General features: G+C 40.9%; 1 protein-coding gene across 1 annotated transcript in view; it reads right to left on the bottom strand.

Annotated features, from left to right (window-relative positions):
• LOC310951628 (MICOS complex subunit mic25a-like) overlaps window positions 1-27,925 on the bottom strand; it is a 68,538-nt gene that overhangs the window by 23,175 nt on the left and 17,438 nt on the right. The window contains exons 5-6 of the mRNA XM_083919949.1: window positions 18,649-18,732; window positions 10,471-10,541 (exon numbers count right to left, since the gene is read on the bottom strand). Of these exons, the coding sequence (XP_083776075.1) occupies window positions 10,471-10,541; window positions 18,649-18,732 (155 nt within the window). The remainder of the gene's footprint in view (window positions 1-10,470; window positions 10,542-18,648; window positions 18,733-27,925) is intronic.

The following is a 27,925-nucleotide window of genomic DNA, read 5'->3' as shown; positions in this document are numbered from 1 at the left end:
GCGTTTCAATTACAGCATATCCATATCCACACAGGTGCACACATACACACTTTATCATCAGCTACAGTATCATGGTTTCAGTGAGTTTATCTGAGCATGGGCGATAGAGGTTAAAGAGGAACATGAACAAAGACAGATAGAAAAACATATAAAGGAAGGAAATAAGATAAAACAAATTCTTTCACAATTTTAAAAAGATGATTATCAGATGACTGCCCCCCCCCCCCTCCCCCAACACAACACCTCCAATGGTTTATCTTGCCTGTTTAATCAGTCTTTTTCCACTTTGACTATCTTCTCTCCTCTCTCACCCCCTCCTTCTCTCTCATCGCGTTAACAACATAGGGAGGACGACACCATCTTTATCTCTCTCTCCGTTTGAGGCCACTGAAGATAAGGAACTCTCTTTTAATTTGAAATAAATGGCCTTCATCAGAGAAGCCAGAGCCTCCCGATAGCGCTGCGTGGTTTATTAAAGCCGCTTGAAGCAGAAAATTGGCTCAGTCGCAGCGAAAGCTAAAGCTCTGTCCACATGCTACACCGAATTGAAGGTGAGGTCTTAAATCAACAATATTAACTGAGCCGCTTACAAAGAGAAATAAATAAATAGAGAGACAGAGAGCGGTAGAGGCCTTGTTTTTTTTTTCAGCTGCAACGAGGTAAAGCAGCGTCCCTGACAGCCTGTCCAGCCATGCACGAGGTTGTTTTTTGTTGTTAATGTGTCTATGCCCTGTGAAAGCATTTTAATGTGTGGGGGAGCAGCCATTTTTGGGGAGAGTTCTCCACGCATCTGTGAGCGGGAAATATGACAAAACAAACAGTCAGATTAGTTGGTTAATTAATGGTGCTGCCCATTATTTTTAATCTCTGGCAGCGAAGGCAGAGGCGGACGAAACGCAGGGGCCTCAGACTTCTGGACCACGCACGCCAGCTTACCGAGACAAAGAGAGAGGGAGAGAAATGAAAGGGGAGAAATTGGAAAATGGAAAAGACACAAAACACACCACCAACTACAAAAGCCTCTGGCAAAGCTACGAGACTGATAAGGAAGATGCTTTTATCGCCCCTAAACCATGCATCTCTCGGAGTTAGAGTGATGTTTTTTTTGTGTTTTCCCTTAATAGGTTTGGCTATACATATGAAGCATTGTTTGTCCTACATGCCATTTTATTTCTGTCAGCTACAAAGTATTGGTATCTGTTATGTGTTTGATGCAACTAATTAGAAAATCTTGCTAACATCTCACGAGAAGTAGCGCCCAAGGAGGAATAATGAAGAAATTCATGGTAAATGGACTGCTATTATATAGCGCTTCTACCTAAAGTGCTTTAGAATTTAGCCTCTCATTCATCCATTCACACACGCGCAGACATACATCAGGCAGCAAGCTACCATGTAGTAATATAGTGTGTCCTCGACTTTGCTGTAGTGCTTGGCTCTGGCTGTGTATCCCAATGTCAAAAACTGAAACAACTGCATATTTTAATCAATCTTTAATCATTAGGGGTGGTAAAGGAAATTAACAAAACTCCCTTATCGCAATCCAGACGCTTCCCAACAACAAAAACAAATGTCTTTATTATAATCGAATGGATTATCAAAGTCAGCTTCAGACCTACTATCTAGTGCCGAAAAACACTTTTTTCAACGGACTACTGCTCTCCCCATGCTACCACCGCTCATTTTTTTTTGTGTTGTTGTGGCGAAGCAAGACACAGGGACTTTACTTGGGTCTTGAGGAGCTACAACAATTATTCAAAGACAAACCCAAACCTACACTGTACATTCAGTATGACTTAACTGCTGCTTTATTCCCTGCTCAGAGTTTGCCTACCCTTAAAAAACATGATGATTGCCCGTCATAAACTCCTGTAATTGGTTCAAACGATCCAAAAAAGACGCTTTCACATTAGAAACAGACCGGACCGTAGTTCAACTTGATTCAGACTGAGACCACCTCTTTTTGTCTGACGAGGGTTCTGCTGTTTTGTCCTGACCGTGGTCCAAGGGACAGGGCGCACCTGGAGGTGTGAAAGCACCCTAATGCACCCATTTAATTAACCAATCCTGACAAAAACACGCATTTATCATGAGAAGTTTAGTCGCCAACATTTGTACAAGTTTTGTGAACCAAAAACTACGGTCGTTAATATCAGTTTGAGCTGTTGGACTATTACCATTATAGAACTCTTTGCATTCATGCAATTTGTCAGTAGCTGAGGTCATATATTAAGACCGAGCCATTTAAGTGAAATGGTTGCAGTGAGTTTATCTGAGCATGGGTGATAGAGGTTAAAGAGGAACATGAACAAAGACAGATAGAAAAACATATAAAGGAAGGAAATGAGATAAAACACATTCTTTCACTATTTTAAAAGGATGATTATCAGATGACTGCCCCCCAACACACCACGTCCAATGGTTTATCTTGCCTGTTTAATCAGTCTTTTTTTCCACTTTGACTATCTTCTCTCCTCTCTCACCCCCTCCTTCTCTCATCGCATTGACAACACAGGGAGGTCTGGCAGTTATTTTAGCCCTGAACAACTTGAGCCGACACTGTCAGGATTAACATTATGTTTGATATTCTGTTTAACACTCTGCTCTCTTTCTCCCCCTACAACACTTGTGAATTCCTCTTCTTAGCCCTCCTGTCAAGGAGGTTGCTGTTGTTGCCGTTGCAATTTTCTGCACTTACAATGTTACCTGGGAGTGCAGGCCTTTTATAGGAGGGACAGAGATACTTGACTTGTGTTGGTGTTTAGATGTCCAAATGAAAGTTTTGCACAGACGGAAGGAAACACAAGTGCATTTGACGATTTCCTGATAGTTACAAGAGAATCTCATGTCTGTGCAGTCTCTACAGTCATACATATGTACTGTAGCTTGAGCCATCGGGGGATTTCTTTAGCTTAGCATAAAGACTGGAAGTTAGGGGAACCAGCTAAGCTTGTGTGTCCATTTTTGTCAAAGATGTCCCATTAGCTTGAATGAGCTAACAAAAATGTACATATTTAGCACTGTCTTGAAAAATGCTAATCATTTGCTTAAAGTTGTAATCCATAAGATTTGAGATATGTCGAGTTTATATGTTTCTACCGGCCTCTGTGGCAGTTAGATGTAACTGCAGGCCTGAAAGACAATCAAACAGATGAAAATCTCACAGAGTAGAACTTTAAAACTGGATAGGTCCCATGATGATAAAATGTTCAATCCCTGGTATAGAGAGAAAGACTTGGGGAATAATTCTTTGAAAGGAGAATGTGGGACTTTGGGCTAAACGGGTCCATCCTTATCGATTGAGGCAGGAAATGGCATTTGATATGTCAGAGGGTCAGAATTCCTGAACAGACTGCTTTACCATTACCGACTTGATTAATACTGGTGTGGTGGTGAAGTAAAGAGAAACATAGAGATTATAACGGAGGGAGACGGAGAGCATGAGGTGGAGAGTAAAACACAGTTCCCTCTTATCTTTTGTGTGTAGCTTGTATACACCTGCCCCCTGACAGCTTTTCAATTGACTGAGGGCACACATCCTCCTCTCCCCTATCTTGTATCGCCATACCCCTTCACTCCCATCTCTCCATTCCTACCACCACCAGGAAGAGAGGATCCTCTATTTGCCAGTACCCAGACTTATTTTTGTGCCTGGTAAGCACTGAAGTGGAGGTGTATTTCCCCCACCTTTTCCACTCTTTTGTCAATGCTATATTGGCTCTAGTGAATATCCATAGCTTCTACGTGTGGGAACATTTCCATGACCTTAAAAGGGTTTTTGTTAATAGGTCGTTTTTGTTGTTTTGCTGCTCAGAAATGTTGTAAAAGGGGTAAACAGCCCGCTTTCCATCGAAGTCTGACACATAAAAAAAAAAAAAAAAAACTGAATCCGTAAGTTAATATCCCTGAGTTTCTATCCTATTGCCCCCATGTAACAACATTCATTTTGGTGACTTAACTTTCTCCTACTTTCTATTTTGTGAAAGAGGCTTGTACAAGTTTGGCACGTCAGATTCAGTGAAGGATTTGCATGTCAAATGATCTGTGTTAACACACTGAATACCTTTTATAAGCTCATGTTCCTGCAGCTGTAAGTTAAAGCAGGGTGTGATAACCTCAACGGCATGTAGGTTTTAACACGTTTCTTCTTCCCATTCATAGCAGGCTGCTATATAACAGTTGTCCTCAAATATCCAGTTGAAGGTTCAAAGCCGTGAACTGCACACATAAAATGTACTGACAAAATTGAGTGAGCTATACACCATGTCTTTGGTTGGCTTTTCTCTTACAGCACAACAACAATTGCCAAGTAGTTGGCCTTTTAACTTGGACCCTGGACTTTGCTTGTCAATGTTTTCAGCCTCATCACTGAGTGATCTCCAAAGCCTGGTATCGTCTGACACAGGCTGGGAGGATCTGACAAAGGCCGGCTATCAAGGCTAGTTGGACTACTACTGTAACAGACAGCTGGCCTTGTTAAAGTGCCTTGGATACTGACCGGTTTGACGTGGATATGTGCCTTGTCTGTCTTAGCCTTGCTCTCATTCTATTACTTTCAACTCTGAAGAGGAGGCTGACTCACTCACTCTCTAACTCACAAAATGTATCTTGACAAAAAAGAAAACTGTTTCCATCCTCACGTCTCTTTTCACTCCAACTGTAATTTCACAGAGGCCTGTCAAGCTCGCAAATGCAAAATCAACTAGAACGGCTTGCTACCACAGTGCACCGCTAATAGGCATGCTCTTTTTGTGTGGCAAACAACCAATAGCGGAGTAGCTGAGCTAGCTATTGCAGAAATCCTGTTTTAGTTAGTTTCAGATATACTGACTGACTCTCGCTAGAAGATTCACTTTCAGTAATTGTAGTCCCACCCTAGTACCGCAACCACCAGCCGCCATGGAGCTTTAGTGTGTTCGTATGTACACTATTAATGGGAGAACAATTAGTGTAGACTTAGACATGTTTCGCGCAAATTGTTTGCAAAAATATACAAAAATCAAAAGCACAACCATACCGCAGGTTGTGCAAATGAGGCGAATGACGTGAAGCAAAATTTGCACAGGTTGAAATATTCAAACTTCTGTTCGAACCGGCTATAGCCTTGGAAAAATAAATGTGTGGTGGCAAATTTAGTGGTTCTGACAAATTATTTGAAAGAAACTGAGAAAGGTTTGCTGTTTTTTTTTTTTTTTTACTTTCTTGTATTGTCAAAATATTTTATTAATTTGTACTTTTGTCCTTGGGTCTTTTTTTTTTTTTTACACTTTTATGCCAATAAGGCCTTTGAAATTGAACACTGAAACCGTGAAATACACAGGACAGTCACACACACATTGGCCCTGTGCTCTCGGGTTCTTTCAAACCCCAGAGTGCTGGCAGCCGAAGCCCCGTTTTTTTTTTTTAAGGATTAAATTGTGGATTAACACATCACACACGTACACACACACACACACAGGCACATATACACACACACACACACACACACATACCAAACACAGAATGACACAGACAGTGGAGCCAGGGGTGGGCTTGGAGTCACCCACATCATATTTTACAGTAGCTTTGTTCTACAGCTCTGCACTGAGAAAAACTTCCCTGGAACCGTTTACAACATAAAACCGTCAGAAGTTTCTCACTGATTATTCAACAGTTTTGGAATCTGAAATCTTCTTTGACCTTGGCTATTTTCTCTCTCTTCCTCCTTTTTCTGCAATCCGAACCATCAAATCAAAAAATCTTGCCTTTATGTCTTTTTGACCGCATGTGTCCAGAGCTGAAACCCATTTTGCAACAGAAATAATCATTTGTGCGAAAACAAAGTGCGTGAGTGTGAGTAAATGAAGCTTCGATGGAAACAATTTGATGAATGAGTTTCTTGAAGAATCGTCTCAGCTCTATCTTCAAGTGTACGTCATGTGGAAGACGAGATCGACGTTTTGATCGGCCCATAGTAATGTCACGGGAATGTAATATTACACTATTGATTGGATAAACCAATAAGCCTGGATCTGCGGAGAGGATGATCTCATAGCAAAGACGGATAATTCGCAATCACAGTCATTCTCTCATCCTGTGCTGCTTATGAACTTGTCATGGACCTTTCTCACACAGCTTTGGGCATAATAAGACAATGGCTTAAGGCTATTAACTGCTAATACAATCTTATCTAAAAAGTATATAGAACAATCAGTGAATACAACAGTTAAAGTTTGTTGAATAGTGCAAGAGCTAGAAAATATAAGAGTTAGGGTTAGGGTTTCACAGTTGAGGACACAGTAGTGATGTATTTAGTCACTTGCTGAAGACAGGATGTAATGGAAAGACTAGGGCTTATTATTAGATTATAGATTATTTGACTGTGATTATCTGGATATTCTTTCAATGGGTAGGTATTTGGTTTTCAATTTTGGGATTCATAACAGAATCCTTAAAAAAATAATGCATTTGATTAAACTACAAGACATAAAGTGTTTCCATTTCAGCTCAGTGTGAGAATCTTTACTGCCGTCATTTACATTCACGTTTTTCCCTTACACTGGGTCTGGGTGTGCAGCAGTGAGCTACAACAACTCAAAAGTCTACCAACTTGTTGCTGTGTTTCAACAATATAAGGGTTAAAATTCACTGCAGTGTTCTGAGCAGAGACAAGTCCGCTAGCCACTAATTTATACAGTGAAAACACTGAAACGCTGCAGCGCTTTGCCCTCTGTCTCAGTCAAGAACAGTGAAATGTCTGGCTGAATCGTGTTATTATCGAGCCATCTGATTTGTGTAGAGGTCTGTGTGGTTATACTGTAGCAACCTGGCTTCATTTTGAGATGATTTAGTGAAGATAAACACAGTTAAAGGCTGCACGTAATGCCAATGAACGCCACCTTTCTGATTCATGCTGTTCAACCGCCCGTGTTCTCAGCTTCACACACACCTCTGCAGTCTGCAGTTCAGTGCCATTGCTTCTCCCCTTCTCTGTCTTCTCTAAATTAGTGGGGAAGCCAACAGCAAAGCCTAACTTTACTTTTAATGTTATCAGACAAAGATAAATGTTCGTCCCTCGACCTAAAGTGGTCATAAATAGATACTGGAATATTTTCTTGTATTATGAATGAGGCAGTAGACGAGTTCTATCAGCAGCAGTGTGTGTGTGTGTGTGTGTGTGTGTGTGTGTGTGTGTGTGTTTGATAATTCAGCAATGGTGAACCCTACAAAGTAAACCCCAACCTGAACATCCCTGTACTTTCAGAAGGAACTAGGTTAAATGTCCCCAGAACATCATTTAGGGTACGTCCACATGATCAAAAACAACCTTTTTTTTCTACAAAGATACACCAACAACGGAGAAGAAGACAGAGAGACTCTGAGTATAATACAAACACCGGCGAGTTTCTTGCCAAATCTGGCGACTTCTCCTCATCCATCCTATAGAGAAATGTTTCTGGTGTTACTGGAGACTTTTTTTGGGTGTTTCAACAGTCTGATGCACAATACCCTCTGCAGTTACTGTCCTCAATGAGCAGCGGGCGCTGCCGTGAGCCCCAAAGCACCCACAGGCTGGCACTTTCTCGCTAGATTTAGTGCCTTTTTAGACCTTCATAGCAACTTTATTTCTAAAAAGCATCTAGCAACCAATTTAGCAACTTAATCAGATCGTCAGGGAAAAGGGAGAAATATATGGTCAGCCTAACTTATTCCCATGCAACCCACTCAGAGTACAGTTCAGTATACAGTCTATTGGTCCATCTTTCTGGAGTTGGGTTGACAATGCCGGGGGGGTTTCGAGAGATACCGTTTTCCGGCTCAATAACGCCTCCTGCGTGTGGATGATTGGCCAAAATGATACAAAAGTTGTGCAGCCATAGGAAAAGGTGTCTCAGTGTGGACAGGCCCTTAGATACTTGTCCCTGCAGTCAGAAATGCAATGAGTTCCTCAAAAGGTTCCTAGTCCCTAGGGAAAGTTTCTGCAGTTGAAAAGGCCTTAATGAGGACTCCGCTCTGTTGAAATGAACCATGTGGTAGCCACTGAAGTATACAGGACCACATTAAGTACATCCCATTGATTTTGTATAATTTGACAACATACACACAGACACACTCATATTCTCACACCTTAATCCACTCATTAAAGGAACACTACTGAATTCCCCGGAGGTTAGGGTTAGGATAGATTACAAAATGAATGAGAGCCTAATCCACGCTCTAAAGCCTGTAAAAGCAGTATATAATTGTCCATAAAGGTAGTCTCTGATAAAACGCTTGTGGATTTAAAACACCCCCCCTTCAACCTCCACACACACACACAACATCCGAACAATCAGAGGATTAGCAGTATTACTGTACGGTAGTCCCCAGAGGACTGATCACCTGGTCTTCAGCATCAGCACAGATCAAAAACATAAACTTATGATAACATTGTTCTATCACTGCCGATTACAGTGGAAAGGATGTATTACAGGGCTGGCACACGATGAGTTGTGTTTGTGAGTATGAGGGGCGAGCACAAAACCTCTTCCTTTTATTATCAGGCTTAAAACAAAACTGCCGGGGTTTTCTGTAAATGTGTAGCAGGTAGGGGTGTAATGATATGCCTATTCGTACCGAACCGTCGCTTTACAGGCAATTCTGGGCGGGTACAGAGGTGGGCCGCGGCCCGTAGATGTGGCATACAAAGCTTCAATATGGCGAAATCTTGTTTTGAGGTGCGGAACTTAAAACTTGAAGTGGCAGTTCCCTCCGGAGCGTTTAGCCACCGGCTCGGCTCTTTATCTTATTTGCACTACAGCATGTAAATTCTGTCTCTACATGGTACCGTGTTTACAATTCTCAGAAAGCCTTGGGGATTGACTTGTTCAAAGATTGTTTGATAAGAGGCTCTACTCCTAACCGGAAAAACGAAACTGAAACTTATCAGAGATCCTTTATTGTTTATTTGGAGAAGATGATTCACTCCTACAAAAAAAAAAACTCAACAGAATTAAACAAACTAAAATTCTATCTATCTATTTGGACCTTTGGGAAAATTATTTAAAAGACATTGTCTGACGAGTGTGGCTCACACAAAACACTGATTTAAACTGAGTTTGCATTGTGGCTCTGATTATTGCTTGTACAATTGTGATCCCTCTGTCTGCTGATTTTTACATGCTTGCCCCACACCCCGTAACGCTACAAACCTAGTTACAAACAAACACTGTTAGTTAATGCTGCAGTGACACTCATTTAAGAACAAGCCAACAGTTTAGACAGATTATCTGAACCACTTTATTTGGGGATGAGTTCAACCATTTTGTGGTTTTCTTCATGAATGAGGGAAAATAGGATGAAAGGACCGATTGGTACAGTGTAAACAATAACGCAGCCATTGTACCCGACTGTTGGAGCTCTTGATTTACCTGTTAAAATGATTTAAATCTCGTTTTACTCTGTAGCACTTTGGGATTGCTTTGACAATGAAAAGTGCTTTAAAAATAAAATGTATTTTTATTATTATTATTATTATTATTATTAATCAAAATTCCAACCCTTACCTCAAAGCTTTGGACTAGTGAATGAGATCAAGATACAATGCTTAACCAAGTGGATCTGTAAACTGTCATTTACAACAGACTTAATCAGTAATAATTTTACGGTGAGGAATTAAGTTTGGCTCATATGGGGGTTTGTTTAAAGCGCATGAACTTCTGACTGCTTGTTTCTTGCACCGTTGGCTTCGTTTTTTTTAAGCAACTTTCTATGCTGCACTTTTTAAACACGAGGACTACAAGAACAAAATCCAAGTTGTAGCAAATAAATAAATTTGAATTAATCCGACAGGAAAAACACAGATAAACATCACTAACGAGAAGCTGGCTACAGGATAAAACCTGCCTTCAGGGATAAGGACACACTGAAGGACAAACGTAAACAAGTGCTTACGTTATGTTGTCCTCATCCAAAAATACTAGCATGACTTGTTAGTGATTATTGGACCGGTGGGACACAAAATGTAACAGCAAGTCAAGGCCTGGGAGTTTTACAGACTGCAGAAGCAATAATTAGCTACCCTTTCCCCTGCTATGGCTCATTACAAGTCCACAGTGAGAAGCGAGTATGGGGAAATAGAGTATTGTTATATTTGACTTAATTAAAGCAGCCAATTAAATCACGTATCACAGTCGTCAGGTGTGCTCTAGAGAATGTACACATTTTACTGGTTATAAGAAATTAGTAAAAGAGCAGATCACTATCTATTGCTGCTTATTAGTCTGCTGTGTGCATACATGTACTTGTGAGTTGGGGTCTGTGTGTGTGTGTGTGTGTGTGTGTGTGTGTGTGTGTGTGTGTGTGTGTGTGTGTGTTGGTTGTGTGTTTGTGTGTGAGGCTCCAGGGAATAATTTCTCCTTACTTTTGGAACTGCAAATTAGTGTTAGCGTGTGTGTGTGTGTGTGTGTGTGTGTGTGTGTGTTTATGTGTGTGTGTGTGTGTGACTCTCACCTCACATTTTCTTCAGTCTTGGAGGCAGCTCGGTGAAATTCCTCCTTGCTCTGTTCATATCTTTCCAAATTCTAAAGGACAATTCAAGAAGACATAAACAGAAAGCATTAGTTTGGTTTTTAAATGTGTGCTAGGGCTGCACCTTCCTGGAAACATTTTTTTTTTTAAATTCTGCAATATAAATTGTGATAATAATGTGTAATAGCCTAAAGGAATTTCCACCCAAGAGAAAATGTTGTACATTTTAAAGTGAAATGCATCAGTTTGGTGTACTTGGAGAGAAAAATAAAGAAGTGATATCTGTGAAGAACTTTGTGCTCCAATCATTTAGATGTTGTTATCCTGTGCCAATGCAATTACCCATCATGGACATGTTTGTAGGCTATAAGTGAAAGGTGTATAAAGTGTTCATAGATTTTTTTTTTTTGTGTGTGTTGTCTTGTTCTTATCTTGTTTCATTTTTAATCATCACTCTTCCCTTTGGATATTTTACTTTTGAGCTGCTGTAACCAGTGAATCTACCCGGTGTGGGATCAATGAAATTCTTAGCTAAATTAAAAAAAGACACTCAAAGCATTGCACGTCCTTTGATGCCACTATCGCAATGTCGATGCTGAAACAATATATCGTGCAGCCCTAGTGTGCGTTAGTGTGTCTGCTTTGCTTTTGTATAAATAATTGTACATCTGTGTTGACAAAGGCTTTTAGTGAAAATAAAGCTCAGCAGTAACAAGATGCGTTACTCATACAATTTTTTAAGTAATTGTGATTTCCAACTTTGCAGCTTGCCTGCTGAGAACAAAACCCCGAGCAAGCAGGCCGTGGTATTATGATAAAACAAGCAGCTAATCCACAATAACTGCAGCCTTTCCTCTGCTGATCCTGCTAGCTTAGGCCCTCCAGCACCCGGTACCCACCCCCTCCGAACCCAAATATTTAACCATCAAACTGTACCAGGTGGGGAGGGAATGATGAGGTGGGAGAAAAAAGAGAGTGAAAACCTAGAAGGGAGGTCAGAGAAGAATAAAAAAAAGAGAAGCAGCAGATAGCATGAAGGTAAGAGGCAAGAGAAAAGAGAGAGAGTGAGGGAGAGATATGTGCACGCCCTGACTACTTTGGGTTGGATTGGACTCTGTGTGTAATACCACACAACACGGATCCACTGATTGACAGTATTTGAGTCCCCCAGTTGTAAAGGCTTTGACTACAATGATTAGGCCACCTGCAGCCTCTTAATTGCCATGTCCCCATTTCCTCATTACGTTCACTCACTCCATCCTGTAGACCTTTTTCGCTCTCTCTGCGCCTAATCAACCTTGCTCAGTAGATGCTCCCAACATTAAGTCTGCACAGAGGCTCTGTATGTCCTCCTGCCTTCCCCTTAAATATTCACATAATGATGCTGTATGGTTGATATTTTGAGAAAATAGATTATTTTAGACCAGTGTTAGGGATAACATTGAGGAGGAAACTCAAGTGCACGACATAGGAAAAATAATGAATAATGATGCAAATGTCTATGATTTCATTATTATTTTTAAAATGGCCAAAAGCCCCTCTCACACAACCAACAAAGCCATGCCGTCGTTGTTTGGTTCAGTTTAAATTAGCCAGCGTAATGGAGGATCTTCTTCACGCCAGTGTCAAAAAGCTTGTTAGCTGTGATAAGGTGGCAACAGTTGAATATTACAGTCATCAGCCATCAATGACCCAACAGACCTCTGCCTCTCTACCAATGATGATTGCAGCCAGCTGTCTACAACTACCCTGCACTATGAGATTCCGTTAATTCACTGTTAGGAGTCGGTGTCAAGCTAGAAAGGTAATTAGGTAGATTCATTTTTACTGTTTATTTCATTAGCTGTTAACTTATAAAGTAATGTAATTTTGTTAAAAGGGTGACACTGGAGTGTGGTGGTTAGCACTGTTGCCTCACAGCGAGAGGGTTCCTGGTTGGAATCCCGGCTGGGGCCCTTCTGTGTGGAGTTTGCATGTTCTCCCCGTGTCTGCGTGGGTTTTCTCCGGGTTCTCCGGTTTCCTCCCACAGTACAAAAACATGCTTGTGTTAGGTTAATTGATGACTCTAAAATTGCCCGTTGGTGTAAATGTGAGTGTGAATGGTTGTCTGTCTCTGTTCGTCTCTATGTGCCCTGCGATAGAGTCCTGTCCAGGGTGTACCCTGCCTCACTGTCAGCTCGGATCGGCTGCAGCCCCCCGCGACCCCGACAGGGACAAGTGGTTGAAGATGAATGAATTAATGAATTTTGTTAAAAGGTAGTTCTGAAATGGAAACACAACATGAAAGCTACACATCAGGATATAGGGCCCAAAAGCATGTGCCATGAAATAAACACAATTGCTAAAGCAGCAAGAGGTAAAAATTCTGCGGACATGACATTCTACATGATCTACAAGTGGGTGGCCACACACACACACACACACACACACACACACACACACAGACACACACACACACACACACACACACACACACACACACACACACACACACACACACACACACACACACACACACACACACACACACACACACACACACACACACACACACACACACACACACACACACACACACACACACACACACACACACACACACACACACACACACACACACACACACACACACACTTTGATCTAACCGTGAAGGGATGAGTCTTTTAACTCACACACACTCCCACATCATCTAGCCTTCTGGTCTGACCTCAAAGTGGCATTCACTGAACAACACGGAAGAATCATCGATGGTGTCACGCCGGTGACCCTGGGCTCTGTGTGGACCCGTGTGTATGTTAAGTGTGTGAGCTTAGAGAGTCCTATATGCTTTCATGTATTTACTTCCATCTACTTAGGCAGTGTTCTGTGGTGTTTATGTCTGACTGTAAATTCCTTTTCTGTACAGTAGCCACTGAGGGGTCACAGGAGTCGCTAATGGAACACCTAGTCAGCTAATCGTTATGAATAATAACTCCGTTAACATTAGCTGGGACCCTACAGCGCACACAGAAGTGTATACATTTTGACGCTTGGTTTTACATTTGCAAATGTTTGTTTTTTTACAGAGCCTGGTAAGCTGTTTTCTCCTTCTTCCGGTCTTTGCCCAAAGCCAGTCTATCTCATCAAATGTACAGTGTGGGTATGGCGCTGTTAAGTCTTATGTAACAACCTTTCAAAATACGATTTCCCGGTCCAAACGCTCCGTTGAACACGACGGCCAAACCTGTGAACAATAACAATCACTCCTTTCTTCAGTGAAACACAATTCCCTCTATAGGAAAGTAGTCCCAAAACCTAAAATACAGTATAAAGCACTCATTCTACAGCCAGAAACTCATATGCTTTAGAGGCAAAGTAAAAGTATTTCAACCACATTTATCCTCGCAACTTTAGAAGTTCAATTACAGTAAATTATAACCACTGTTGAGGAGTATAAACAAGCACTTTTTGTACCACTAAAGAAAATTAATGAGGCAACTGGAGTGGAAGCCACGGTTCTGCAATGTTCAGCAACGTTAACTTATTATGAAACTCATATCTTCATCTCCAGATGGGTGCGGCCTCGGTGGAAATGTTGCTAACAAGCTAAACTAATAAGCAGATTCGATGCCTCCGCTGCAGCATATTGAGCAGATAGCTTTTCTCAAGATGAAAGCGTTCAACTTTGACTCTGGTCTACATACGGCCCAGGGTGTACTCATTTCCATAAGAAAGTACAACATGGCAGAAAAGTACAGAATTAAAGAAAATAAAAAATACTTTCAGGAACACACATACCTTTACATAGCCTATAGCATGTTGTCTGTGAGAGAGTGTGTGTGTGTGTGTGTGTGTGTGTGTGTGTGTGTGTGTGTGTGTGTGTGTGTGTGTGTGTGTGTGTGTGTGTGTGTGTGTGTGTGTGTGTGTGTGTGTGTGTATGTATACAATAAGAGTGAGCACGCATGGTCATCTTAAGTACTTTGTTTTGCCAGGAAAAAAGGTACTGCCATTGGCATTATATGAGTAAAGATGTGTGTTTGTGTTTGTGTGTGTGTGTGTGTGTGTGTGTGTGTGTGTGTGTGTGTGTGTGTGTGTGTGTGTGTGTGTGTGTGTGTGTGTGTGTGTGTGTGTGTGTGTGTGTGTGTGTGTGTGTGTGTTTGTGTGTGTGTGTGTGTGTATACAATAAGAGTGTGCATGCATGGCCATTTTAAATAAGTCCTTTGTTTGGACAGGAAAAATGGTACTGCAATTGGCATTATATGAGTAAAGCTAGGTGTATGTGTGTGTGTGTGTGTGTGTGTGTGTGTGTGTGTGTGTGTGTGTGTGTGTGTGTGTGTGTGTGTGTGTGTGTGTGTGTGTGTGTGTGTGTGAGTTTGCAGATATATCTGGTGTACCATGTGGGGGCCCCTGCTGACAGCGTGTCAAGCAACCTGTCAGACTTGGAGGAGGATTATTATCTCCTTCTGTACGCTCTATTTCCACTCGCTTCAAACTATACTTTAAGATGACAGGAGTGTGCGCGAAAGAGTGAGAGAGCAAGACAGAGAGTGAGGTAAAGATGAAAAAAAGACAAAGGAAGAATTGGGCAGGTAGTAAAATGTGCATTTACTAACAAAAAATAATCAAATAAATGTTATTACTGCTTTTCCTGTATTGACATTTTGAATGAAATGGAAATGTAGAGATGGCAGTCTTCTGGATTGTCACAACAGTAGAAAAATTACAAATCTTGCCTCTCCCAAATGCATCGTCAAGTTTGCCATGAGCTGTTGTTACGTCTCAAACCAGCACATATGTCAATGCAAAAGGTGAGATAACATCAACATAAGCCTGGCTCACTTTGACTTCACTCATGATCCTGGTTCGGTTTAACGGAGCTGTTTGAGAAAACTAAACCTCAAGCATCGAGAATATTTTGAGCAGTCAAACAAAACACAAACACACAAACACACTGATCCTGCATACATCCCCCATTTACATATACAGTACACGTGCACCTGAATATACAGTATGCATGCAAAACACACACATCTCTCTCTGTCTGTTTCTCTGTCCCACATGCACACCCACATGTAGAGGTCTGTCTATAAACATCCTAAGCCCAACAGCAAACACAGCTTGTGCCACCCGTATGTCAGCCTGGCAGTCTTCTACTCGCTCTGCAAACCCAACCTGTTACTAATGAGACTAACACAAATAGCTGGGCATCTGACACCAAGACCTGTGTGTGTGTGTGTGTGTGTGTGTGTGTGTGTGTGTGTGTGTGTCTGTGTGTCTGTGTGCCTTTGTTTGTTTGTCCGTCATTTAAAGTAGAGAGCCACAGAATCATGGAGGGTGAGATAGACCCTCCTTCTTGTCTTCTCTTCAGCAGGACAGGATTGGACATGCCTAGTTTCCAAAAACTCCAAACTTAAGATTTAACCAAACAGGAAAAAGCCTATTCCTCGAGTCAGTGGCTACCAAGAACTCTATCCGCTTATGGTAGCTTAGGGCAGACACTCAACATAACCTCTACTGACATGCACATACGCACACATACACACGATTTATTCCTAACTTGGTTTGAGATTTTCTTTCCGTCAGTTTTCCAACAGCAATCAATGATTGACAATATGTGAATGGATAGAAAACCATATAAATCAGAGGCAGAGTGTATAAAGTCTAACCTGACTCTCACCAGATGAATTTCATTCTGCCTAGCTCCGCCTAGCTCCACTCATCCATCTGGGATTGCTCCATAGGAGAGGGATTTAGGGACTAGTGAAAAATGGTCGAGCAGATCAAATTTTTAGCAATGTGACGTAGCGGAGAAGGGACTGTTTTGCTTCAGACAACAATGACGGCTCACATCCAGGAAATTTGCTGTGCGGAAAGTTGCCATTGTCCGCAAATTTTCCTTGCACAGACGACATTGATCATTGTTCTGTTTTGGTTTTCCCTGCGTCACTCTCATCTGCGTCACTGGTTGGTTTCGATGTGAGTGGTTGAAGAAGCACGTAAATAAAGATAACGGACAAGTGGTTTATCCCATAATATGCAGGGATTTTTGATAAGGCCCAGCCCTGTAAATCACCTCTCCTATGGAGCGATCCCAGAAGGATGAGTGGAGCTAGGCGGAAGCAAGACGGAACAAAATTCTTCTGGCGAGAGTCAGGTTATATAAAGTCTACCCTCAGCTACAAACAGAGGAACCACAGGGGTTAACTGTAACGCTGCAGCAATGGCACTCCGATGTTAAGGTTGCCGTGTGACTCCAACTGCTCCCACCATCCCTCGTGCAGGACAGACTTCTATACGCCATAATAAACACAACGTAATGTTCAGATTTTAAACATAACGTCCTGTAAAGGTCTTTTCCATCTGAGAACTATGGGAGTGCTTCCCCCGGAGAGCCCATGTAAAGGTCCATCTTGTGTGGCGCCTGGTGGGGCTGAGACTTAACTCAAGACCAAAAGCTCCCACACCTTTTCTGCCGGGTAAATGTCAGACGGACAGATGAAAGGGGATGAAAGGGCTTGTAAGGGCTCTGTGGAGATGCTCAGGCTGCCTGAGTTCCCTTTTGAATTACCTTTACTGACACACCTTGTGCGGTACTTTCTCTATGGATTTGCGCGCACTTTACTTGCCGTCTTATTCTCCTGTGGCAGCTAGTTTAACTTTATATTAGGAAGAAGTGCAAAAGAAAACCTGAAAGGAGACTGACGCCTGGTATCCACCCACAGTGGCCTTGACAGTGCGCCTGTTCCACTCGCATTTTAGACTAAAGCAGTGTGCAAACTTTAAAATGTATTTAGGATTAACACACATAGGGTGCGTTAACGCAGAAACTCCCATTGAGTCGCTACAATTTAGTTTTAATATGTTGTCTTGCTGTTAGTAGTTCAGTTGTAAAATAGCAATACATAAGCCCCTTCATGCGCTCCCAGGTGACTGGTGCGAACTTCTGGGAGCCCACGGACCCCGCACATTGCCTGCAGCATCTTCAGAACAGTCAAAGACAGTTAAGTTAAGCTCATCGGGGACAATTAACCCTCTTTAAGTTCTCCCTGCTCACCTCTCCAAGTTTATTTCCTGTTAACATGCATACCTTTGTGAATTTTCCATTTTGTGTTCTGCAGCTCTACAAGATGTGCTGGCTTAAATAGAGTGGACGACAGTTTAGGTAACGGTAATAACTGCGGTTCTCTGAATGAATCGCTATATACACATATATAGCTATATATACATATATACATATATATATATATATATATAAATATATATATACATATATATATATACATATATAGCTATATAGTAACTTTTTCTATGAATGGAGAGCTGTTTTCTCAGATTGGCAGATTTTAAATGAATTGGAATGAGTTTAAATTCATTTTCAACCAAAAACAAATAACATAATTATTAAGTTAATAGTTTGTAACTGAAATAATTAAAATCTATCGTATTTTTTCAGATAAATTAAATTATTTTGCTTGTAAATGTCTTCTTCTATACCTTTATAAATAAAAAAACCCACATTATTTGTGTCTTTCTCATTGTGTTCCCAAAGTTCTTTATGCGCGCCTAAATTTTTCAACTTAGGAACACATGCGCCCCTCCGGGAAAAAAAGTTAGCATCCAGCCTTGACCCAGCAGCTGTTAATGTGACTGTCACTGTCACACAGTAGTACCTTTGAGTGTTAGAGCTGTGATTTCAGCAGGTGTGTTGGACCAGACTCAGAGAGCCGATGCCATTCATGTTGCAAAATTCCCATAAGAGAGTTACAACACAGACCATTTATGTCCTTCCACTTTCAGTCAGGGAGCGGCGGCTGAGTGAACATGCACAAACCATGTGGATTGTGCCTGCATTTGTGTGATTGTACAACAGTGCGAATGTTTGTTTGTGGGAGTTTATATACTGCATGTGTGTGTCCAAGTCTTACATGCGTGTCTATGCGTCTATACTGTAGTTGTGTCAATGTGCAACTTTGGGAATCTGTGAAAGCCTCTAATTATGTCCTTGTAAGTGTCTTTGTTTGTGTGAGAGAGAGAGAGAGAGAGTGTGTGTGTGTGTGTGTGTGTGTGTGTGTGTGTGTGTGTGTGTGTGTGTGTGTGTGTGTGTGTGTGTGTGTGTGTGTGTGTGTGTGTGTGTGTGTGTGTGTGTGTGTGTGTGTGTGTGTGTGTGCGTGTGTGTTGTACCCTCTTCTCCAGCTGTGCCAGCTGCTCCTTGTAGAAGGCATCCAACGCTTTCAGCTGTGAATCTTTTTTCTGTAGCCGCTGAGCCTGCAAGAGGGAACACACACACACACACAAGGGGATTAAACACTGTATACTGCTACACTTTCTCTCTAAAAGGTAGGAGACTAGTAAAGTATACAGTAGTAGCCAAGGTTTATTGGTTGATTAGATTCATTTAAATGGTAGTGATCATTTTCTGTTAAATGCTAAAACATGATATAATATCACAGAAAAGGATTAGCTGCCATCACCATGCATCTGGCTGTAGATGTTTGGGATGTTTATATTTTTTAACAAATGAAGAAAATGTTATTTTGAGCTTTTTTGTTGACCCCGTTGAACTGAAAACTGAACCGTTACCCCTACACCGTTGCAACATAGGATTGTTTGATTTGGTCAAGCAAAGGAATGTGAACAACTCTGGTGAACCAGCCAAATATAATTTGGTCATTTGTTGGAACTGGTTGGCCTAATGGCTCTTTCATCGTAACTAGAGAGAAGAGCTCATGAGGTAAAGGGTTTTATCCTCCACAGGCCATTTAGGATGATGAACAAATGAGGGATCCCTATTGTCTATCAGAGACCCATTGTGCTTGCACACATACAGCACATGGATACTTTATTCAGTCCAAGGTGAGGTTGAATGTAAAATAGGCTGCTTTTGACCTTAAAATCACATGGATGAAATACTGCAGCATGTAAAGACAGATGCACTGATCTGCTTCAGACAAAGCAATAGCACTTCTAAAATACTGTTATTTTCTGTTAATTTGATACAACAGCAGTTGTGGCTTTCCCACTGCTGTACAAGCAGGTTTTTTTTAATTAACCAAGGTACTACAACAAAAACCTTTATTTTGTGAAACACTTTCAGATACCTCCCAGATTTTTCTCAATGTTTTTTTTTCACAAAATAAAGGTTTTTGTTGAAGTGCCTTGGTTATTTAAAAAAAACAAAAAAAACATGCTAGTACAGGTGTGGTATAGCCACAGCGGATATATATATCAAATTATCAACAATCAAGATAAATACATTTCAGAATGAATATTACTATTTATTACTTGTTCTCTAATTGTCATCACCAGTGTACAGTATATACTGTATATACACACACACACTATATGCCACAAACACAAAGAGCACAGACAGCCAGCCACAAGCCTCTTAGAGAAGCTTCTTTTCACACCTGCTTCTCTCTTTTCATCCATCCATCCATCCATCCACACCATTGTGCTTGTGCTTTGGCTGGCAAAGAGAATCATGTCATACATCATCTCACCACATATTATGTTATTTTAAAGTAATTTGGCAGCACTGAAGGTGTCAGGCATACATATATGATCATAAAAGCGTGCACAGGTGTGTCATGTTCCTGTCTTGGTAATGCTCCATGGACATATTTCATATAATGGACAACGAAAAACACACTTTCTCACATCTCTACGAGGTGTTTCTATCCATCTGTAAAGAGATGCATTTCCTGACGAATTACGATTGAAAAACAAACTGTGTGGAAACCAGGTGTATCCGTTCCATGCAGAGAAAGAGAGAGAGAGAGAAAGAAAGAAAGAAAGAAAGATGCAGTGCTTATAGAAAGTTATGATACCCTTTTTGAAATAGTCACTTTTTCGTTTTACACCCTGAAATTATAAGCTTAACGTGATAAACACATTTTGCCTCACGACATTCAAGTGAATATTTGATAAATTGATAAAAATGAGAAACTAGAATAACAGTGGGTGGGAAAAGAGTACCCAGATTTAATACTTTGTCAAACTGTTTGAGTTCAGTCAGATTCTGTGGTGAGCTGCGATGGACTGCACTCTTCGAGTCTATCCACAGATGTTCTGTAGGATTCAGGTCAGGGCTCTGACCGGGCCACTCCTTTAGCCACTGTGTTGTTTTTATGGCTGTGTTTTTTTGATCGGTACCAACTGCCCAGTCCCCGCTGAAGAGAAACAAGCCGACAACATAACGCTGCCACCACCATGCTTCACTGTAGGTATGGTGTGTTTTGGGTAAACATAGTGCTTGGAGTTCAGCCCAAAAAGTTCAGTTTTGGTCTCACCTGACCATAATATCTTTTGCCACATGGCATCAGAATCTTCAATATGTATATGGGACTCAGTCTGACATTTATTCAGAAGAGACTTCTTTCTTGCCACGCTGCCATACATGTAGAACTTGTGAAATTGTTGTCACATGCACAGATCGACCAACTTCTGCCATTAAAACTTGGAACTCCTTCAAGGTCACCATGGGCCTCTTGGTAGCTTCCCTGATCAATCTTTTCCTGGCTCGGTCCTTCAGTTGTGAGGGGCGGCCTGATCTAGGTGAGGTATGGGTGGTGCCATATACCTTCCACTTATGACAATACTCTGATTGGTCCTCAGAAGGTTAGTCAAAGCCTTTGCAATGTTTTTATATCTTTCTCCTAACTTGTGCCTATCCACAACTTTATCCCGGAGCTCTTTAAAAAGCATCTTACCAACCATGGTAAGTTATTTGTGTTACAATGCACTACTAGGAGTGGAATCCTCAAGGAACAGCTGATTTTATTCTGAAGTAATCAAAAACATCACAATTGATGTCTGGTGGAGGCCAATTAACTTGGTGTGTAATCTGGAAGGTGATCAGTTCTAACTGAGAATGGGACTCATCACATTTCGAACAATAAGACAAAATGTGTAAATCAAGCTGGAAAAATATTGTTTTTATGTTTTATAATTTCAGGGTTTAAAACAAAAAAAAGTGTCTATTTCAAAAGGGTATCACGACTCTCTGTAGGCACTGTAGAAGGTAAAATCTGATTTTCATTCCTTTCTGTTTTTCATATAGACTGACAAAACGCAGGGCTGACAGGGTGACAGCAAGTCAGCCCTCTGAACTTATGTGTGCTAACAACGGATAGGTGCAACATGTTTTGCCAACACTAGACATCAAACATAAGCCAGAGACTAAATTGTATTAAGTTGCTTGGGGCTGTAAATTCATCACTCCAAAGCAGAAGACAGAAACCTCAGACTCCCCCTGGATCTGGGTCCACAGCTGCCTGTATCAGAGAACAGCATGAAAGTGAAGTGTGCTGCGGCTAAAAACAACATTACTTGCCTTGAAGAATCTCAGTCGACCGTCGGTCGATTTTCAATTGGTGATTGGAATCTTGGATCTCCAGGGGGCTGCCATAACAATTTACATTCCTACACCTGTTTGTATGTGAAACCTACAGTTAAAATGAATTATGAAGGGGCGGCCGGTGGAACAGTGGTTAGAGCAGTCGCCCCATGTAGAGAGGCTGAAGATCCTCGAGGCAACGGTCACAGGTTCGACTCTGACCTGTGGCCCTTTGCTGCACATCTCCCCCTCTCTCTCTCACCCTATTTCCTGTCTGTCCTATCTAATAAAAGGCCTGAAAAAGGCCCAAAAAAATAATAATAATTTTGAAAGCAAACTTGCAATGTAATGCAAATTTTATGCAAAAAGAGATCTGGCATCAGAGTCAGTATTGGTATCGGCAGATAAATTGAGGTATCGGATCGGTACTGAGAAATAGGTGAATCGGTACATCTCTACGTGTAACCAGTGCCGCACACGTAGAGATGTATCAATCCACTTTTGTGGGCGGGACATTGAGTGACACTACAGAGTGGTAACGATAGAAGGACAGATGCATCAGAGCCAAACTAGTGCATTTTTTTAATGTATTCATTTTATCAGCTAAAAGAATAATCAGTTGGTCCTTACTTACCATTGCATCTATATCATCTGCAGACTAGAGAGGTTGGGAAATAGAAAATAGAAAGAGTAGCAGAGATAGAGAAACAAAGCAGGATAGGAAAAGAAAGACCAAGGAGGAGGGACAGAGAAGCACAAACAGTAAGAAAACACCAGACAGGGTTTGGGTTATGCCTAATAAATGATTACTTTAATTGCCAATTCCTAAAATTTTACTACGGTATAAATCAGATGAAATTCGAAGAAGTAAAAAACATAACCCTAGAGCATTTACTATGGAATATTTCTAAATTGATTCAGTAAACATCCTTGAATTTTGCCTGTACCACAAAAAGACATTTCCCTCACAACGTGATATTTTCATTTTGATTTATAAAAGGGACACAGGGTAGATATAATCCTATTTATCTCGTTTCCATATATTTTGTATAAACTTTTTAAAACTTATTTTAAAACCCAGATGTAGCCAGACGTGTATCTTTCAGCAAACTTCGACAAGTCTGTCACTGCTCTCCCTGTCAGTTCTCTCCGTCAGCTCCATATGGGCTGTTTGAATGACTTTAATTTAAGCATCAGTATCTGGATGCACCAAAGTTGTAGCGTTGGCTGATTTGACCATGGACGGGAACTAACATCAGCCATATTACCGTTACAATAGTGTCCCATTGCCCTGTCACCACAGTACTGTGTCACCACGCGGTGTCCATGACAGAGTTTACAGCTTTAGTGTATAATTCTGCTTGTGTGACACCCAAAGTGTTTCCATACTTTACTTTCTGTGTAGTGTTAAACCACACTTTGGATTTAAAGTTTGAGGGTGCAGGTTGCATCTCTGCGGATCACGGACCATCTGCGATTGTCTGCTTTTCGCTTAAAGTTAAAGTTCAATAGATGTTCTGACTCAATCTTCACTGGTCCAAACTTAGCGATTGAAAACTCTCAAAAACTTCGAATCAAATTTCCCCGTAGCGGGTTTAATACAGGAATTCTTCTTCTTCTTCTTCTTCTTGATAGCTTAACTTCTTCTTCTTCTTGATAGCTTAACTTCTTCTTCTTCTTCTTCTTCATAGCTTAACTTCTTCTTCTTCTTCTTCTTCTTCTTCAAAGCTTAACATTTTCTTCTTCTTCTTCATAGCTTAACTTCTTCTTCTTCTTCTTCTTCATACCTTAACTTCTTCTTCTTCTTCTTCATAACTTAACTTCTTATTCTTCTTCAAAGCTTAACTTCTTCTTCATAGCTTAACTTCTTCTTCTTCTTCTTCTCCATAACTTAACTTCTTCTTCTTTTTCTTCTTCATAGCTTAACTTCTTATTCTTCTTCATAGCTTAACTTCTTATTCTTCTTCATAGCTTAACTTCTTCTTCTTCTTCTTCATAGCTTAACTTCTTCTTCTTCTTCTTCATAGCTTAACTTCTTCTTCTTCATAGCTTAACTTCTTCTTCTTTTTCTTCATAGCTTAACTTCTTCTTCTTCTTCATAACTTAACTTCTTCTTCTTCTACATAGCTTAACTTCTTCTTCTTCTTCTTCTTCTTCTTCCAAAATGAATGCAGTAGTTGCGTCTTATGTAACTGAATTGCATCTCACCTGCATAAACAGGGCTCCTCTTGTTGCTATTACAGTGAACTACTTATAGACCAGTATTTTAGCACGGTCACATCAGGAGAAGTTTTCCTCAGACTGAAGAATCTTGTTAAACTGCCAAAACTTATGGCATCAAAGTGTATCAACATTAGGAAAACTTCATGTTACTAGAGATGGAACTTACACCAGATGGGTACGTTTGTCACGTTAGAGAAGTCAACATGTAGAAAGTTTTAATAATAACCAAGTATCTCTTAGACTGACAGCCTGTCAGACACTATCTGAACTACCCTAATGTACTAAATCTCTTACATCTGGCACACCCTGCAAATTAATGCCAATCAATATGTTAACGCACTATTGTCGCCGGCAAACGACACTGTGGCACCGAGGAGGCGCAGGGAATCTAAGAGCACACATGCACGCACATACAGACGGGGGAGGATTCATCATAATTATCAGGGCTGCTGAACACAAAATCAAATCAGAGCAGATCGTCTGCCTTTCCTAAACAGACCTTAACTACGGAGAGACAAAGAGCGCTTCTGATGTGAGATACTTCCACCGTCGTGTGAAAGCCACAGCTGCTGCATGTTAATGCAGGTGAAAAGATGGACGGAAACTGTTCATGTGTTCATTTTATGTTAGACGAGAATCTGTTTGGTGGGGATTAAGCAGAAACTGAATGACTATAATTGAAAAAAAACAGCTCTCCTTCCTATCCGTCTGTGTTGCTCCTGTTTTAATTTGCAGTCAGAGAAGAAACTGCAAGTGAATCAGATGGCTCCTCTGGTGTCCCTCCAGGGACCCGGGAGTCTACGGTAGATTAACAGCCAGCCAGGCGTGACACACAGACACACACACACACACAGACACACGCACGCACGCACGCACGCACACACAGGATGGCTGAGGCTTACATTCTCATATTTGTTTAGTCTGTCTCTGTTGTGATACCTTGGACATTCAGTTTTCCGTTAGCACTGCAAAAAGAAAAAAAACAACAACCTGCAGGCCCCTAATTTCAATCAAATTCAATGAAATCGAAAACTGCTGCTGTGATCCCCCGGGAGAGCAGGTGTCCCATGTAGGCTGGGTCCTCCGCAACGCATTGGGTTCAGGTTCAGGTCTGGCCCCCTTTGCTGCATGTCAGCCCCTCTCTCTCTTTCCCGCTTCACTATCAATCTCCAGCTGTTTTAGTAAAGGCAATAAAAAGCCTTTAAAATAACCACTGAATCACCAAAAACGGTGTTGCATTTTTTTATGTACAAAGAATAAATACATAAACAAATGGAGCTTAAAAGTAACATTAACATTACAATAGACAAAGATCTCACATCCCTACTACGTGATCAACTGCTTGCGTCTTACAATATTTATTTTTTTTGTTTAAACAATTGTCGTTTGTCATACAGAATATAAAATTCATGTTGTTGGACGGGACGGCCAGTGGCACAGTGGTTAGAGCACTCGCCCCGTGTAAAAATTACTCCGACCTGCGGCCCTTTGATGCATGTCTCCCTCTCTCTCTCTCTCTCACACCTCATTTCCTGTCTGTCCTACATAATAAAGGCTTGAAAAATGCTCTAGAAATATACCTGTTAATTAAGTTGAAAAGCAATAAAAGAGATAAACACTCATCTGGTTGAGAAGAAGAAAAGATAAGGAAAGACAGAACCTCAAGAGACAAGAGGAAGACCAAATGCAAAACAAATGTAAACAAGTGCAGACAAATATCTTCAGTTATTGAGAAGGGGCATAATTGAATAGGGCAGCTGCTACCCATGAGTTAAACAGGAGATTAGCCTACAAACGTATTATCGCACATTCTTCCTGCTTCAGGCCCCTTCTGCAGAATCAATTCAGTGCAAAGCCAGAGGTGTGAAGCATCTATTTAGAAAGCTACACACAGCAGCAAAAATGTGTAAATGAGGAGACAGAAAAAAGAAGCAGGGGACAGTGAGGGGAAGATAAGCTCAAAACGATGAGCTGAAACAAAGAAAATGACAAACAAAAACCCAGAAAGTATGAGTGAGCGAGTGGGAACAAAAGATGAGAGCCTCTGTTGAAGAAACATCTCACAGCAAAACCTAAAGATGTTCTCCTTAAGATTTTCATCTATTTCATTGTCTTTTAAGATACTATCTGTCAAAGAGGGAGTTAAAACAATGGTGATTGATCATATGACCCACTAAAGAAAGCACTTCCACTTGCCTTCGCTGGATATTCAAATATCTGTGTCTGTGGTGACATTCCCTCGCTAAATGTAAATAGACTGCCATGTGAAAAAACTGTTATCCATCATGGATAATCCTCTCCAACTCACACTGGTCAGACAGCGGAGCACCTTCTCCAGAAGGCTGCTTCAGCTTCGCTGTCGTAGCAACAGATTCAGGAAATCTTTCCTGCCACAATCCATCACTTTTTATAATAACTCTCTCACCTCTGCCTGTTCTTTTCTCTACTGTTTTTTTGTTTTGTTGTATATATTATTATTGTTGTAGTATATTTTGCATATATTATTATTGTTTATTGTTTATAGCACACTGTGCACTGTATATATACACTATGTATATATTGGATTCTATTTATGTTATGTACAAAGTGTGTTATTTGCTGACTCACTACTGCTGTAACAAAATAATTTCCCAGTCTGGGATCATTAAAGTAATTCTATTCTATTCTATTCTATGTTTGACTGACGCTGCTGACAGTGGTAGTGTCTGTGATCACTAACAGTTATGCTGCGTTCACTTGTAATCGGAAATCGAGTACTTCCAACTTATGAGTCTTATTTGTAGTAAGGGTTTAATAGGAACGTGTGTGCTTGTGTGCTTGTGTGCTTGTGTGCATGCACGATTTAAGAGGGTAAAATATATGGGACGGACTGGAAGTAGAAAGGGGAATGTGTCAATAAAAAAAAAACTTGAACTTTTAACATTAGCCAATTTTTTTCTGGTGAAAATAAGAGAAATGATGAGTGCCACTAAATGCATTTGATCATTTTTTAATTTTGTTCAATCTATCTACCAATCAATATATCTATCTATCTATTTACAGTCTGCAGTTAAACATATATTAACATTTTATGAATTTCAAGAGACGTACTTCAAGCTAGGTGTGTAATGCATGGTGTATTATGTATGCAAAAATAAATAAATAATTTAAATTAAAATAAATATTGGCTCTGCTGTTGCTAAAGAACTGGCATGTTGAGAATTCACGTTATGCCTGTAAAAGTGATCACAGTGATCGGCTATCGGCCTGAAGAAGATTTAGCCTCTGAGGGCAACGGCTAATATTATCTTGGGCTCGCATTGACAAACTTTTAACACCAGGCCCTAGTAAAAAGAGGTAAAAATTAGAATCAATTCATATATATACAGCAAAAATCCAAAATATTAGACGTAAAAGAAAAAAACTAACTACTGACCCACTAGTCAGTTGAAGACAAAGATATTTTTACAGTGCCACAGCTCTGCTCTACAACAGCTATGATGCACTGCAAGTTTCCAGGCCGGGCTGTGGGGACAACAGATGGCGGCTGGCTGAGCGGTTAGTCAGTGTGTCTGCCGGGTCGATGTCACAGTGATATCAGCTATGGAGGGGCCAACACCCTCTTCCAGTACAGAAGGAGCACGTGAAGAGAGCATCCGAGGGCAGCGCACCAATGTTAACAGTCCAATGGATCATCAACACAACATGGGCATGGAACGCTAGTGTTTGGGCTTGCAACTGTGCTTGGGACAGGCACGTATAAATATACACTCACGCATCCCACTCTTCCCCTGTGGGCAGTTTGTGTGCTGTGTTGCCATCTGATAGCAGCAGCAGTGTGTTTTCCCATTTCCCTCTTTCTCCCCCTCTCTCTAGTTACTCTGCTGTGTTTATTTAACACTCAGCTCCCAGCGAGGCAAT

This window comes from Echiichthys vipera, assembly GCF_963691815.1.
Source record: "Echiichthys vipera genome assembly, chromosome: 9".
NCBI lineage: Eukaryota > Metazoa > Chordata > Actinopteri > Perciformes > Trachinidae > Echiichthys > Echiichthys vipera.
The sequence above is the reverse complement of the archived record's forward strand: the minus strand, read 5'-3'. Positions and strand labels throughout refer to the sequence as shown.